Source organism: Lipophrys pholis (genome assembly GCF_963383615.2).
Source record: "Lipophrys pholis genome assembly, chromosome: 3".
Lineage (NCBI taxonomy): Eukaryota > Metazoa > Chordata > Actinopteri > Blenniiformes > Blenniidae > Lipophrys > Lipophrys pholis.
Genome location: NC_137627.1, coordinates 30,558,023 through 30,574,342, shown reverse-complemented (window position 1 = coordinate 30,574,342; position 16,320 = coordinate 30,558,023). Strand labels below are relative to the sequence as shown.

Here is a 16,320-nt window from a genome sequence, read left to right as displayed (position 1 = left end):
GTGACTCCAGCCCTGGGTCCCTCCTCCTCTGGTCTGCATGCTGACGCTGCAGCCCTTTCATGCACACAGAGTGTTTTCTCACAGATTTTAGCAATTTTTTTGTGGGTTTTTCCCTCCACACCGGATACATTTGTGTCCTAGCTTGAGGATTATGTGTAATTTCCTTAATTTTCAGTAGGCTGGGCCCAGGGGCTAAGGGATTATTTTCATAGGAACTATCTGTAATTGTCAGAGTGCAGTTTCCAAGCAATAGCAACACTACTACATGTTGTTTGGGGGGGGGGGGGGGGGGGGGGGGGGGGGGGGGGGGATCATACTTTAGTCCCTGGCCATAGGACAGCATAAACAATCAGGAGAAAAGCAGATTTTCCTAAATCCCTCTGACTCACAGAGCCATCAATGTAAAAGGAAACTAAAACACACCTTTAGAATATTTAAAGCACCATTAAGAAGCAGGATGGAATGAATATGTGAAAGGTGTTCTCAGAAAGTTATTTCATGTCCAAGTCATTGCTTGATGTTTGGAATAATTCGCTTTTTTTTGGTTTGTTTTTTAAACTTGATTTTTTTGTATACTTTGTGTCTTTATATGAACATGTTGTGATTTTTTTTATTACACGAGTAATTATTTGCACAATGCTGTGTTTAATTGTAAAAGAAAAAAATAAACAATGAATGAAAGCAGTATGTTAAATGGGACTTTCAACACATTTATTTAATTTTCTTACAGTAAAATAAATAAGTAGATGATCGATAGATAGCTATCTAGCTATCTAGCTAGATAGATAGCTAGATAGATAGATAGATAGATAGATAGATAGATAGATAGATAGATAGATAGATAGATAGATAGATAGATAGATAGATAGATAGGTAGACTTGTTTTAAATTGGTTTGAGGCTTTAAGTATTCACAAGTCAAATTACAATAATCATGTGAAAGAAAAATGATATTTTAAAACAGCAGATATTCATCAAAACATACTGTATATTTGTTGTTGCTTGTTTATATTCCCACCCTTGTATGTGTACGTGAAGGCGTCACGGCGTTTATATATACTGCTATGCGCTCCCTGCTGGTCGACCCCGGTACTGCCTGAGCCAACCCCCGTCTTGTTGTCAAGGAGCCGCGTCCTCGGTTGCTATCATAGAGAGACTGTTACGCAGACGGCCGAAGAGGACGGGCAATTTATACCTATTTGGATCCCCTTCCTTTTCACACATCTGTAAAGCGACTGGCATCCAGTCGTTGCGGTGTGGATTTGAACATTTGCTTCAAACAGTATTTGTCATTTGCGGTTATAGCAGCTCAGCTGAGAGTGGCCTGGAGGGATCAGCTGGACCGGAAACATGGACAACTTCTTCTGTGACTCGTATCCTACCTGCTTAATTATCCCGTAAAGTGTAAGGAAAGCGGAGATCTTTTGTGATCACACCTGTAGCTTTATATGAATATTTCATCGTATGTACTTTTATATATACACACACAGAGATTCATTACAATGCATAAACATGCAGAATGGGACTGGTTACATAAATGACAATCTGATAGAAGACATCTTAACTGTTTCAGCTGCTGTATCACAATTTTTTTTTTAAATTTACGTGTACTGTGTAAATTTGTGTTTTTGACTATTGAGATAGTATGAAATCTCACAATCAAACATCCATTCAAAACTCCTCAGCAGATGATCACTTGTAGAAATCCAAGATTGGGATATAATGGAGACCTCAACACGGAAAGACAACGCCTGGCTGAAGAGCAGAAGAAGTGCAGAACAAGGGCCCGTCAGTTTTCCATGGAAACCAACCACCGGAGAAAGTTAGTCTAACCACTAATCAGACATGCATCTTATGTGGACAGTGACAGACAGATTGCTGCAACACAAACCTTGTCCAGAGAGCTGGCTCATACTGACCAAGCAGCATCTTCAGTTTCTTCCTGGAAGCAGACGATGCTGTGCTGGTGTAGAGTACACGCGTCACCTGAACACACACATAGATTATAGCTCTGTTTTGGGCTCAGCACCAAGAACTAACAGTGTTGACGGGATTTTTCAGTCACGACCTGGAAATTGATCTGTTTGACCAGAGCAGCAACTGAGGCAGCACTTCTCTAGTGACTAAATCTGCAAATCGTTTGTGGATATTATTACCCCACTAAACGTGGGTTTAAATAGTCATCTGCAAAGGCTAAAAATTACTTTTAGAAAAAAAACTAAACGTGTTTACATAGTTGGTTAATGCAGGGTGAGCTGTAGAGTGCAGGGTAGATTTATTACCTAATATCAGCACAGGCTTTAATTATCCCACAAGGAGCAATTCATTTGTAGCTTCCCAGTACATTCATGCAGTCATTCAACAACATAAATACATAAGCTATCAATCTATCAAGGAAACAGATCAAATCAGATATAGAGTTTACCTAAAAAAATAAGTATATTCGTTTTGTTTTTTCTTTTGAGCTGAGCTGCAAACATCACATGAAACAAATGTGCAAACAAGCACTTAAATATGATGCATTGTCTAATGAATATATTAGAATCTTGTACTTTTTAAAGAAAATATACTAAATAAATGTGCATTGGTTTGCCAGCATCTGTGGACAGACATATAATACAATTGTATAATATGCATATATCGCCCCTCTGATAAAGATCAAACTAAATAAAGTTGTTACTCTCTATTGTACCCAAAGCATTGTATTTAAGTGCTTGTTGCATATTTGAATTTGAAGGATGATCATGCAAGATTCTCTCATTTTAACTTTGCAGTTCAATGAAGATGCATAGAAAAGATAACCTTTCAGCAAATGTTATTACATTCTGCACAATCAAAACTGAATGTGTTCACCACATCCACTATACACGTATTGCTCTGTTGCTCTATGCTTAAATAAACCGGCGCTGCTATGTTGACACTAATTACCATTTTACATGTCAAAAAAAGTCGCGCAGAACAATGATGCTGACCTCAGTTGAACTGATGTTATTACTGGGCTTCCTCAGTAAACCTGGCAGAGAATACAGGCGTTGACTTATTGATGACTATGATGAAAACATATCTGGTGGAGCTGACTCGGGTTTCTGTATCTAAAATATGACCGGCCTGGATTTAATCAAGTGCGATTTGACCCAGGTTCATGCTCCATTACTCTCTCTCTCTCTCTCTCTCTCTCTCTCTCTCTCTCTCTCTCTCTCTCTCTCTCTCTCTCTCGCTCTCTCTGTGTCATGGCCCAGGGCACTGGATGAGAGACAAAAGCAGAGGGAAATACAGGAGCAGCAACTGCGGGAAAACATCTTAGCGCAGCGCAGGCAGCAGCTGCAGGATGTCACCCAGCGCTTCCTGAGAGCTCATCTACCTCCGTCTCAGAGACACAGACCATGTCAGCGCTGCATCTTACAGACACCACTGAGAAGTAAAAGACAGTCTCTTATAATGCATTTCAATGTCTTGATCTCCTTCAGCATTCAGAAGAAATGGCCCAAATCTTGAAGATGCACTCAAACAAATCCAATGTGCAAGCCCATACAGTCGAAAGAACTCATTTACTGGCAACACCGTCAACAGGTAAAAGAAGACAAGAATACACATACACTTTATTACCAAAAGTATCCTCTCACCTGTCTTCACATGCATATGAACTTGAGTGGCCTCCCATTCTTAAACCATGGGATTTATAGGTTCCATATTATGCTAAATTCATCTTATAGTGGTTTTCTAACAGTAAGATGTGACCTAATAGTTTGTGTATTAGTTCCCAAAAGTGAAGAAAGTCTGTCATCTCCCCAACTTGCTTGCTTCACTTTTTAGTGAATGTGAATACAGACGATTCTGAGATTTTCCCTTCATGACATCATGCAAGGAAATATTCACTCACTTTGGAGGTGGATACTCACTTTGACCATCCCACAAATAGATGAGCTCTGCCCTCTAAAATTACGAGTGGGTCTAATTTTCTTTTCCTTGCAAATGCTATCGTAAATCAGACACAGCTCGTTAGCATTTTAAGATACAGACACAGAAACAGTCTGTTCTCAGTAGAACTCTGTAGAGGGACTTTTAGATTGGCTGAAATCCAGGACCAAGGCTAGATTTGGGAAATACACTTTGAATACAATTTTGTTGGACTTCTGACAACTATGTGAAATTGTTGAAAAACTGTATAATATGGGACCTTTAATATGAGGTTGGTCCACAACACACTGATGTGGGACGAAAAGATGGTAAACATGATTTATCAGTCCAAAAACACGTCTCCACTGCTCCAGAGTCCAGTGGCAGTGAGCTTTACACCACTGCATCTGACGCTTTGCATTGCTCTTAGTGATGTGCAGCTTGGATGCAGCTGCTCGGTCATGGAAATCCTCCATGAAGCTCTACACACTGTTCTACAGCTAATCTGTAGATCAAATGGAGTTTGGAGGTCTGTAAGAATTGAGTCTGTAGAAAGTTGGTGATCTCTGCACACTATGCGCCTCAGCATCTGCTGACCCCGCTTTGTGTTTTTTTTTTGTGGCCTTTGGTGGCTGAGTTGCTGTAGTTCCCAAAGGCTTCCACTTTGTTATAGTACAACCAACAGCTGATTGTGAGGAAATTTCCCAGCTGGACTTATTGTACAGGTGGCATCCTATCACTGCACCACGCTGGAATTCCCTGAGTTCCTGAGAGCGACACATTCTTTCGAGAGCTGAGGAAATACTTTTGGCGATATAGTGTATTTGTTACTTCAAAACCTTTGATTAAAACTTTCAACATGTTTTCATGTTGGCCTTTGTTAATAGCTGTCTGCTCTTTCTTAAAGGACTTCTTCTCCGACGCCTCCCACTGTTTCTAAATCCTCCCACCGCACCGCACTCTCTGCGGTGGAGGCCGACACCGAACTGCTTCAGGATCAGAGCAGGACAGAGAAGCAGCAAGATCACAGTCCACAGGTATCTGTCATTTCATTGATAAAACAACAAAATCTCACTTTTTTTGGTGTTTTGATAATGAGATATGAGGTTAATTTTGATCTTTAAAGGATTCATTGTCAAATAACTAATTCCTACTGTTTTCATTAATGAATCTAATGAGTTGACAGTAACAGTTGTAGGGATTTCTTACCTCATATGAGTCACCAATGATGTTGTGTTTTGGGCAGTTTGGCTATCGATAATGAGCAGAGGAGAGTGGCTGGACTTATTGTACAGGTGGCGGGAGAGTCGTGGCAATTTTTACTTAAAGTGCTTTTAAAGCAAAAGGATTACTGTCATGCCTCCAACTAAAGTATGTACATAGTTTGCGATGTTGTGCATCCCTGGTATCAATCACTTTGGATATTTAATAAAGAGTTTGAGAAATATAGCTTTTGAAAAAAAAGTGGTTTTGTGGCACAACTTGCCCCTGGGGCTGGGGAAGTTGTGCCATTCGCGAGAATTCACTGGGGTAAATTGTGCCATTGATAAATGAAGTAAAACAGGTCATTTTAATCTCACAAACTATAATGCTATAAAAGCAATACAAATTCAATACAAAATTACTTGTTTAATGTATATTTAAAGTTTTAACAGCATCAAACAACAAAATAAAATTTCCAAAATGAGCCTCTCATAACTGCATATCATATTCATCTGAATCTCTTCAACGATTCGGCCTACTATTGAACATCCCACTTGTCAATGCTACAGGGGAATATGAACTTGTGCTCCCTTCTGGCTGGACCACCCTGTGTTTGTGGTGTGGGAAGCTTCTTGAGTACATCACCTCCAGGGATGACTCCTTCATCATTCTGTCTAAATGTGAAGATGGGCTTTCCTTCATCAGACCTCCTACAACTTTGCTTAAGAAACTTTGCACTTATCTCCTCCCCTTCAACATTCTCCACCAATCCAGCATAGTTATAGGATGTGGATTTTTTACCTGCAAACTTCACAATGACAAAGTCACCAGCAGACAGATCCGTATCACCTTCATCATCACTCTGGACATCTTAACACTCATAATCAGTGGCATTGCTAAATGGAATAGGAAAGTCACTCTCTTTTGTGCGACCGGAGAACACTTTCTTTTGGGGTTTGGTTGGTTTTGACCCTTTCAGAGCCCCCTTCTTATTTCCACTCCTTTTCTTCTTTTCAGCCCGTTCCTTTTCTCTGCTGTGTGTCTTCTCCAGGCCATCTTCTGCCTCATCATCGGTGGTTGAGCTTTCTTCTGAGCTACTGTCCACAACCGTTTTCTTCTTGGTTTTTGTTTGATTTGCAGCTTTCACAGCCCTTTTCTTCTCTCTTTCATTCTTTTTCTTTTCTTTCTCAGCCTTTTTTTCTTCTTTTTCTTTGTGAGCCTTCTCCAACTCCATCTTGTCAGGTGTGTCGGTCATTATTCTTGTTTGGAGACACATAAGCCAAATGAGCAAAAGAACCAGATTCGTCACTTGATGAGTGCTCAGGATTTGGCAGAGTGGCTGGTGGCTCTCCTGGTTCTGGACCTACTTCAAGGAAAGGAAAGGAAAGGAACTGTATTATCGTTGAACACAGGGAACAACTTTTTATGGTCATCCTGCAGATCTTCATCTCCTTTCCAACCTGACATATGGTCTTCCCCTGCTGTACCTCTTTCACTGCTCTTTCCAACTCCTCAAGAGAAGTTGAAACCCTGTCTGTCTTCCTTTGGTATTTTCGTGGCATGATGGTCTAAAATTAAGAATGTCACATAGTTTTACTGAGCAAATGTAAGAATACAATTGCAATAAAATACAATAAAGTAATATACAGTAAATAATCATAAGTTGGGTTAAGTTGTGCCACTGGCACAACTTAACCCAAGCCCACCATTTTGAAAAAAAAAATGCATCTCCTAGCTGTTTTAAGCTAGCATCATGCAAACTGTATAGCCTCATTGTGTAGCTTACTAAAGCACTAATTCAATTCAATTCAATTCAATTTTATTTGTAAACCGCTAAATCACATCAACAAACATCTCAAAGCGCTCTTACAATGATAGAGTACAACAGAACCCAACTAAACCTTTCCAAAGCAAGCAGGTGTAACAAGCAACAGTGGCCAGGAAAAACTCCCTCGCATGGAGAGAAGTTCATAAGAACTCCTTCTTCAGGAAGAAACCGTGGGGCGGACCCTAGACTCTGGAAGGGCGGCCATCCGCCTTGACCGGTTGGGGGGAGAAGTACATGGGATAGGACAGGGAGAGAGAGGAAAAGAAGAGGGAGAGAGAGAGTGGCAGACAGGCGAGATAAGTACAAATACTAAGAAAGTCTATGATGAGCGTTGGTCTGATGTGTGAACTGTTTTCAAAGTTGTCTATAATTGTTCAAACACAGCAGTCAAAAAACCTCTCAAGCCAGGTGTCTCCGTTCTTCACAGGATGAGTGAAATGGATGCTTCTTCAAATATATGTGGTCACATGACCAACTTCTTGACAAAAGAAGTGGTCGACATTTCATAGAGCTTCATGCACATTAATAAGACTAGCTGGTCTAACGAGCTATATCCAGCTTGGTGTGTGTATATGTGTGTGTGGTTGTACTTGTGTGATGCAGAGAGAGAGAGAGGGAGTGTGTGTGATGTGTGATGGAACTACAAAGAAAATGGCAGATCGCAATAAACTACATTCAAAATGGTGTTTACCAGCAAGGCAAGATGGCCGACCTCGGTCCTGAGTCTGGCCGTGGGTACGTCCGAATTGTCCCTCCTATCTCCTTATCTATCGACTTTACCTATACCCGTGGATGACGTCACGGGGTTAAGGAAAGGTGTTAGAGGGCTTCCTAAAGTAGCTAGTGAAAGGCGATCACGTCAGTGTGGCAGTCGGACCGCACTTTCACTTAGTGACAGCGGCGCAAGTTAGTGACGTCCACCATGGTGGGGAAAGAACTACAAGTTTCCGAAAATGGACTAAAAAAAGCGCATTTGGATTTTATATGGTTTAAAGTTGTTCATGGCAGATTATTGCTTTGGTAATTTACATGATCTGCTTCCTTTTTCCGACATCATGAGTTTCTCTGAACGCTCAGATGAGCTGGTCCATTTAAATGTTGTCGCCGCAAGGCATTGTGGGGCAGCATGAGCTCGCCTCCTTTGCGAAAGGAAGCATCAGTGGTTCCTAAGCTAAAGGAGGTTCTAAAGGAAGCAACGATCCTCCTTTCCTTTGCTTATTGAGAATTCGGACAGTCCTTATCATGGCCGCCACACAAAACACTTCCGGGGTTCAGGAAAAGTCGATAGTTAAGGAGTTAGGAGGGACAGATTGGACGTACCTCGTCAATCATCTGCTTCTTGAGTGTGTTTCTGTTAGTGGATGGAATTTGCTTTGTAAAACGTCTGGAGTCGTCAGATGGTCGTGTCTGATATTGTCTTTGTGTGATTTGTGAGTTAACAAGTTAGTAAAGCAAAGCTTAGCATGCAAGTTCTTGTGTCAGTGTGTATAACATTGGTTTTCAGGTTTCTAACTACTCTTAGTATAATAATCGAAACTAACTCACAAGTAATAGAATCAACTTCTTGATATTTAAACCATTCTGTGCATAGCATCATGTTTAACTAATTAGCACATGTTATTCCCAGAAGTTAGGTACCACGTCCTTAGTGTTTTTGAAGGAGTTTGGTTGTTGTCCAGGTCGGGAGAAGCAAGGGTTCCTCTGTTTGCAGTGTCAGTAAAATTGTCTTTATGATAAACTTGTGTATTGCTTTGAACCCTGAGTTAGAAGCTTCTACTTGATCACTTTTTTAAATATCTGAAGCTTGTATAATCTTAAGTAACACTTCAATTACATCATTACACAATGCCTCATGCGTTAGTAAAAAGGCCACAACATTATAAATTACAAAGTTGAAAGGAATTCTGATGAAATTACAGCAGGAAATAGTTCACTTATTGACCTCTAGGGCGCAGTAGTGGTGCATCAATCTTTCCTCAAACTCACCATGATGGACTCTAACGCACAAATACAGATGAAACTCTGAATCCAACTTTAGTTTTAACCTCAGCAGTTTTTCTTGTGTCTCATTTAAAGTGGTCCTGCCAATACAAAACACAGCAAAAACTATAGTGTTTCTTGTCGATGTTGCAGTGTAAGTGAAAGTAGAGGTTGATTAAAATCTGGGATTTCTGAGTGGAGTTTGCTTGTTCTTCCCATTTCTTCCTATATCTAACCATTTGTTTTATTTTTTCTGTGTGCTGTGGGTTATTTCTGAAATACAAAGACATGCGTGCTCAATGGTTGAATGGTGACTTTAAAGAGGTTGTAAGAGTGAATGTTTGCATTAACCCTGTGATGGTTTGTAACTGGGATGGATCAGGTATAGAATTTTAATGGATTTAATTGTTGACCATCAAAGAATGGAATAAATATAACAGGAAAAACTGGATTGATAGCGATCTCACCGGAATCAGAAATAGTTACAAAGCTAGCATGCAAATCTATACATCTATATCACCCTGTGAGTTGTTGGTGAGGAATGACTCACAATTAACAACCATTACCCTCTTTAGTATACTAAAAACTGTTTGGTCCATTGATGAATCCAATTACTAATCAAATTGTACAAATTTAAAAAAAAAAAATTGATTTTTGAAGAAATTTCTTGAGTAGCAGACACAACACAGTACTGACACCCCAGATGTGATATCGGTGATGCTACCATAAAAAATTAACTAGCATTAACCTCAAAGTCCTCAAAGTCATGCGGTCAGGGTGAGTTTGTACTGTAAATACATGTATAATGCAACAGCTATTAGAGGTTTTTATTTGTTTGTTTTTTGCACCAGAAAGTGTCATTAAAGTTGGCTTAATGTTGAGATTGTAGCCATTTTCTATAGTATTTGTTTGGATTTTGCATAAATATCAACATTTTCATCACGTATACTCTGCTCCACAACAAAGAAAAACATTGACGTATAAATTGAAAGGTTATTATGGCACTATTTTACTGATCTGACCCACTCAAAATTAAATTGTCCCTTGAACAAAAATGTGTTTGACACATTGTGTAGATACACCCTGAGATATATATTTTATACCTACAGATATTATTGTCTTCCATATTTCAGGGCAGTCACGTGTCGGAGTGCTGTATTTCTGAGAGCCTGTCTAGTAAAGACAGCTTGGACAATGAGGACGTCAAACACGGCACGAGAAATCCTCAAGGTTCCTTTTCATCTTTCTTCCTCAATTCAGACAAGACCCATCCAGACCTGAGAAAGCAGAACAATTTTGAACCGGCTTTGAAGAAACAAGATGACTCTGACTGGCCTCATGATAAGAGGCGTATTTCAAAAGCTTTCTGGGAGTCCAGGTCTGTTCAAAAAACAGCTGAAGCAGATACGCGGCCCGCTTTGCACAACTGTAACAAATTAGCCCTTTGTGAACTGATGAGTGATGACCGAGAGCACTTTAAAGCAGACTCCTTTCAGAGAAGTCCCAGAGAACACATCATTACAACTGGAGGTCCTGCTGAGAACACAGGAAATCTTGAATCCGGTTGTCCTCTGTTAGATATCAACGAGCAGAAGAACTATGATGTCAAGCTTCTAAAATATCCGTCAGCTACAAAAATCCCTTCGCCTTCCAAAGATGGAAACAGCAAAGACGAGTTGTTGGGCTCTCCCTCAAATCCAAATATTTTCTTAAACGATAGTCCAACTGATAATTTGGTAAAAGGTAAAACTCCTCAGCAAACAATCCAAGACAGCTACTATCTGTCACCTCAGAAAGAACTTAGTGCTTTCATAAACAATCTCAATAAGGGTTCAAACACACATCACAAGGATGAGAAGTCCTTAAACACAGCGTCGCTGCAACATGAACGCTTGTCTAACATGCAGTCTGGCACTCGCAAATGTCAGGAGCATCTCAAAGAAGAAATACAAAAAGTGCCTGTTTCAGAAGCAGCATCTCGCTCAGTTAGTAAAGTTAGATTCATCAAAGGAATCCTTAAAAAGCAGTCCAAGTACATTTCGAGAGAGCCCACGTACGGATACAGCGCAGGGCACTCAACCTTTTCAAATGAGGTAGCGTTAGCAATGAAAGACAGTGTAGACTTAGCGAAGGCAAAAGCAAAGGACAGGGAGGGCAATAACACTGTCAAGAAGAAGGTGTGTTGGTTTGATGAGGTGCATGTGGAAAAAGAGGCCAAAGAGCAGAACATGATGAAACATGTGAGAGGGATGTCTTCCAATCCTCCTCAGTCCAAAAACAACTCCAAGGACCACCAGCTGAGTCTGGCTGCAAGCTCATGGACTCCCAAGACCGGACCCAGTGTGACCCCTGCCCATTATCACTTTACAAAACAGGCCTGGGCAGATGTTGGGGTTCAAGTCAGCCTGCCCCAGGGGCGATCAGAAGAGGTCAAGGCGCAACAAAGCAACACCAGCACCGGCAGTCCCAGGGTACCCCGGAGAGAGCTCTCCGCCAGAGCTGCAGCAGGTCCGGTTTCCTCACGAACAAGAAAGGGCACCGTAATGCGACCTCAAACTGCCACCGAGGTGAGTCAGATGGCTAAAGTCTCGGGGAGGATGATAGCGCCCTGCCCTCCTCCTCGGATGGAATCCGTGGCAGAAAAGACAACAAACCTCTCCATCACCCCATATGCCCTCGATCTACCTGGTTTCCACTGCAATCTGGTGCCGGCTTTCGAGCGGACGCCAAGCACACATCACATAATCACAATGAATAGCAATGCTACGTTCGCACCTCTACCACCCTCGTACAACCCCCTCTTCTCAGAGGGCAGCTCAAAGAGCGTGTCTGGCCAGGGTCATCAGGAAGCTCACATCCACAGCAGAAGAAGAGGGATGACCCCCAGTGAAAAAGCCCTCTGTTTACGTTGCACTCCCACAGATGAGGAGATCTCACAGATCTGGCACGACGTCCACAGTGCCTTAACCACCAAGGACGGTAATGTATATTTTGGCTGACAGCCTCTCACACAGTTCAGGCTCTGGTTTGTCTGCCTGCAGTGACGTCACCTAGATTTACTTGCAGCTTCTCTCAGGCTAATTTCTTTTTTAATCATTAATCATTATGTTCTAAATGTGTTTGAGTTTCCTCTTATCAATACTTATATTTGCATGATAAAATACCAGCAGCAAGTTTTTGATCGTCTAACCCAGAGGTCTCCAACCTCAGTCCTCGAGAGCCCCTGTCCTGCATGTTTAAGTTCTCTCCCTGCTTCAGCGTACCTGAATCTAATGATGATGTCATCACCAAGGTTGTGAAAAAGCCCAATAACAAGCCTCTCATGGGGCCCTCGGGGACACCCAATGCAAGGAGGATAGTCACACCAAGAAACGTGAACATAGACAACCTTGCATATTTCCTGTCTCATAATTGTGTGTTATCTGCTTCAGTGTCTCCAGCTATCTGGAGATTGTCACTATAGACAGCCACAGTGAACACAGGATTGAATCTCCATTTTGAATGGAATAAATTTGATTGAGTTTTATATCTATAGTTGCTTTGAACATTAAGACCTTCCTGTTTGACCAATACCGAAACCTTGATAGTCCATACATTGAACCAAATCCTACTATACTGTACCAGGGGTGTCAAACGTAAGGCCCATTGGCCAAAACCGGCAAACATTTCAAAGAAAACTTTTTTTTCTCCAACAAATTTCTTTGGAGTAGCAGACACAACATGACACTGAGAACTAAGCTGAGATATTCCTGATGCAGCAATGACAGATTAAACTACTATTAGCCTCAAAGCCATGCTGTCAGGGTGAGTTTGTAAAAAGATGCATGATGCAATACTATAAGAGAAATTTTTTAAATATCTTACAGTATTTTCCAACACAAATTTTCATTAAAATTGGCTTTATGTTGCGATTGGAGTCATTTTCTGTAGTAATTGTTTGGTTTTTGTGAAAATCGAAACATTTTCATCACATATACTCTGTGCCACAACAAAGAAAAACGTTTGTGTGTAAATTGAACGTTTTTCATGGCACTATTTTACCATGAATATAGGCTGTATGTGGCCCGTGAACTAAAAGTAGTTTGACACCCTTAGACAATACAAATAAATGAAAAAAACAAGTATTTTTTGACTTAGAAATTGCTACTGTGTAAAATTATGTAACAACAGTTCAACTTCCACTACTCTTTCCACCTCACGATTCCGGCAAATTCCTCCTCTTCCAGCTAAAACAGCACTTGAAAGACAAGCCCCGGAGAATGGGCGGGTTTTAAGGAAGCCCTGCATTCAGCCCCCCAGCTCAGGGAACAGGAGACTTCTCCCCACCTCTCAGGTGCGTGCATGCAGTTGTGCAGTTGCCCCATGGGGTGTAAAAGTGAGAATACTTGCTAAAAGATCAGTGAGTGGGTGTGTTTGAACTTGCAGAATCGGGTTGGAGTCCATTTCATGTTGTGCTTGCTTGCAAAACTGATTAGATGTGAAGATTTATGCTCCCCACAACAAGATGATCAGGATAAACTTGAACTGGCAGTTTTTACTCAGTGTTTTGGTCGAGAGGATGTTTTGTTTTGTTATGCTTATGACTTATGACTTATACATTTGCATGTAGGTTATGCGTTGTGTAAAACCTATGCAAAGCTACTCTGATTTGAAAGTGTAACGGTAGTATGAAAAAAAACTTAATCTGTATGGACATTCAGTATTACCGAATGTTGAATTAAAACTCAAGAAAAAAAGTATAATAAGTCTGGAGTAAAAGTCCAATATGCCAAAGTAACAATAAGGAAAATATTGATTTTGTAACTATTTGGTGAGCCAAATAGAATAAAATTCAATGCCATATTAAAATACATGAAACGTAAAAAACATGTAAATGAAAAAAGGTAATTAATGTTTTAAGAATTTAATAGATGGTGCAGATTCAGTTTGTGTGACTTCTACAAGCAGAAAAGTGCATACTTTTGTCTGCTGGTGGTTTTAATATATGTAACTGACGGATCATAATCATGAGTAAAGCAAATACCTCATCAGTTGGTCAATACAATTTTTAAATCAACTATTTTTCAGGCAGTGTGATCAAGTTTAGAATAAATAAAAGCAAGTAAGCTCTTGTTTTATTATAAAAGGAGGATTAAAAGATATTTGATTTGAAGTTTTTATTTCTGATCATTTCAATAAAACAAAGATGTTCTATATATAGAATAACATCCAGACTGCTGGTAGGACAAGAGAGTTTTTAGAAAGCCGGGAATCATCCAAAATGACCTCTGCCCTGTCACGATTTAATTCGAATTTCAACTTCATGTATAATTGCATCTCCTCTAAAAGTAAAACACTACAACTCATATGAATAGTATGGAAAAGCAGACAATGAACTGACAATGAAAGGGGTTTGACAACAGAACCCTTTGGTACACCACATGTAAAGTCACCCAGAGCAAAGAATATAACTAACTGTTTCTTTTTTGTTTAACCAACAAAACAGACCACACAGCTGGCCAGACCGTGTCCAAATTCATCCTGCGCTGCCTTTTCAAACAGAGGTAATGTAGTCACCTATGTATTTAAGATTTCTGTCATCCGCTTTGAAACTAAATGTATTTGGAAGGTGTTAGTGTGTTTGGAGCCTGTGATAAGGCCTTATTTGATGCTGTAGCCAGGCTTTTTGTGTTTAAATTTAGTTGCTTTAATGAAGTGTAATTATTCTAGGAAGTTTAGTGTGAACCTACTCTTACATGCACCCTCAGTTTGCATTGCCTATGTGGCACAGCTGCAATGTTTTCATAAGAAATAAATGGAACGGAAAGGAAAAGAAAAGAAAAGGTTAGGATAGCTTGCCTCTTATGTAACTTTGCATGTGGTCTCAGGTTCTGAGAGGACAACCCAGTTTCACCTGGCTCAAGTGCACGCTCAAGGCCTCCTGGAAGGAGAAAGAGACATGGTGGCTGCCATGGAGACGGCCCAAACACAGAAGCCCGGCCAGCAGCAGGGGCTCACCAACATTTCCTTGGAGGAGCAGAAAATCCTTCAGTCTTTGGAAAGACTAAACCACCAGCTGCAGTGTGAGCACTCTAGAGAGGCTGTTCACGTTCAGTCATTGTGATGATACAACAGAACTGCCTCACATTGTTACATGATGACATTTCAATGTGGGATGATAAATTTGACCTGTTTGTATTTGTTGGTGTGCAGCATTCAACCTTCGTATGTCTTGTAAGACATTTACTTTAATCTACTCACAGATTTCTTTTTAATTCTTTTCTGTTTTGTCAATTTTTCCCAGACTGGAGACATAAAAGTCAACCTCTACAAGCTTTGTGCATCCTCCGCTAACAGTCGCTCGCAATATCAGAAGAAATCCTGATCCACAGCTTGTGTGGTCTGTGCATATTGTTAACACTGAATTTAAATCTGGAGATGCAGCAAGAGCCAACCCAAATAAAGCCATCAGTTTGGCCAAAAGGGCCCATAGACAGAAGATCCAGAAACACTTTCAGGACCAGAGAGACACCAGGAGACCGTGGCAGGGAATTAAAACAAATTCTCATGCCTGTGATGACAACGCTGACTTCCTCAATAAACTAAATAATTACTTTGCACGGTTCGAAGCACTGAATGACACATTAGCAGTGAAGGCCACCCCTCAGCCTGAAGAGCAGGTGCTGTGTCTGGACCCAGCTGATGTGCTCCAGACTCATTTATTCATTTATTGACTCAATTAACCCTCCTGTCGTGTTCGGGTCAAATCTGACCGATTTACAACTTAAAACACTCATAAATATTGTGTTTTACATCTGATTGCCTCAAGGCCTTATGATATCCTCCACACTATGCACTTAAACATATAAAAGTGATGATCACCTCTTGTGATGTGACCGCCATAGGAAATGAATGGGTATCCACACTATATTCGCCCATAGTGATCCTCCCACGTGAACCAACTTCCAGACCAATCAATGTATCATCTTCAGACAGACCCCATATATATAGCTTGATGTTTGCCTTGCACTCCTTTGACCCTGAGCACAATGAGTAGGCGACTGACCAAGCGGTTCTCTGTCCAAGAGGTTCTGGTCCAGCTTTTTCGACATCATGAAGAGGGCACTGAAATTGAACCAGAGATCGAGGAGGATGTCTTGGAAGTGGAAGACAACACAGATTTTGATCCAGACTTTGAGGAGATTGACCAGTCAACAGATGGAGAGGGAAAGGCAACTGAAGAACAGGCACCTGAGGAGACATTCCAGTCCAAGAATGGACACTTGCTCTGGTCTTCATCCCCACAAGACAGAAGAAGTAGAGCGAGAGTGGAAAACATCATAAAGATGACGCCAGGGCCAACACGGTATGCAACATGACATCAAGTCCAGCTTCCAACTCTTTTTACCAGAGTCTATTGAGGGAATTATACTG

The 16,320-nt window shown here is 40.8% G+C and overlaps 1 protein-coding gene across 1 annotated transcript; it reads left to right on the top strand.

The window, feature by feature from the left end:
* Window positions 1-1,122: 1,122 nt before the first annotated feature.
* On the top strand, window positions 1,123-15,271 carry cep126 (centrosomal protein 126; the record flags this gene model as incomplete). Its single annotated transcript, XM_080460224.1, has 10 exons — window positions 1,123-1,372; window positions 1,702-1,821; window positions 3,239-3,384; window positions 3,467-3,569; window positions 4,804-4,933; window positions 10,041-11,886; window positions 13,134-13,240; window positions 14,393-14,450; window positions 14,775-14,995; window positions 15,191-15,271. The coding sequence occupies exons 1-10, from the start codon at window positions 1,350-1,352 to the stop codon at window positions 15,269-15,271; spliced, it is 2,835 nt and encodes a 944-aa protein (XP_080316350.1). The 5' UTR covers window positions 1,123-1,349.
* Between the last annotated feature and the right edge of the window lie 1,049 nt (window positions 15,272-16,320).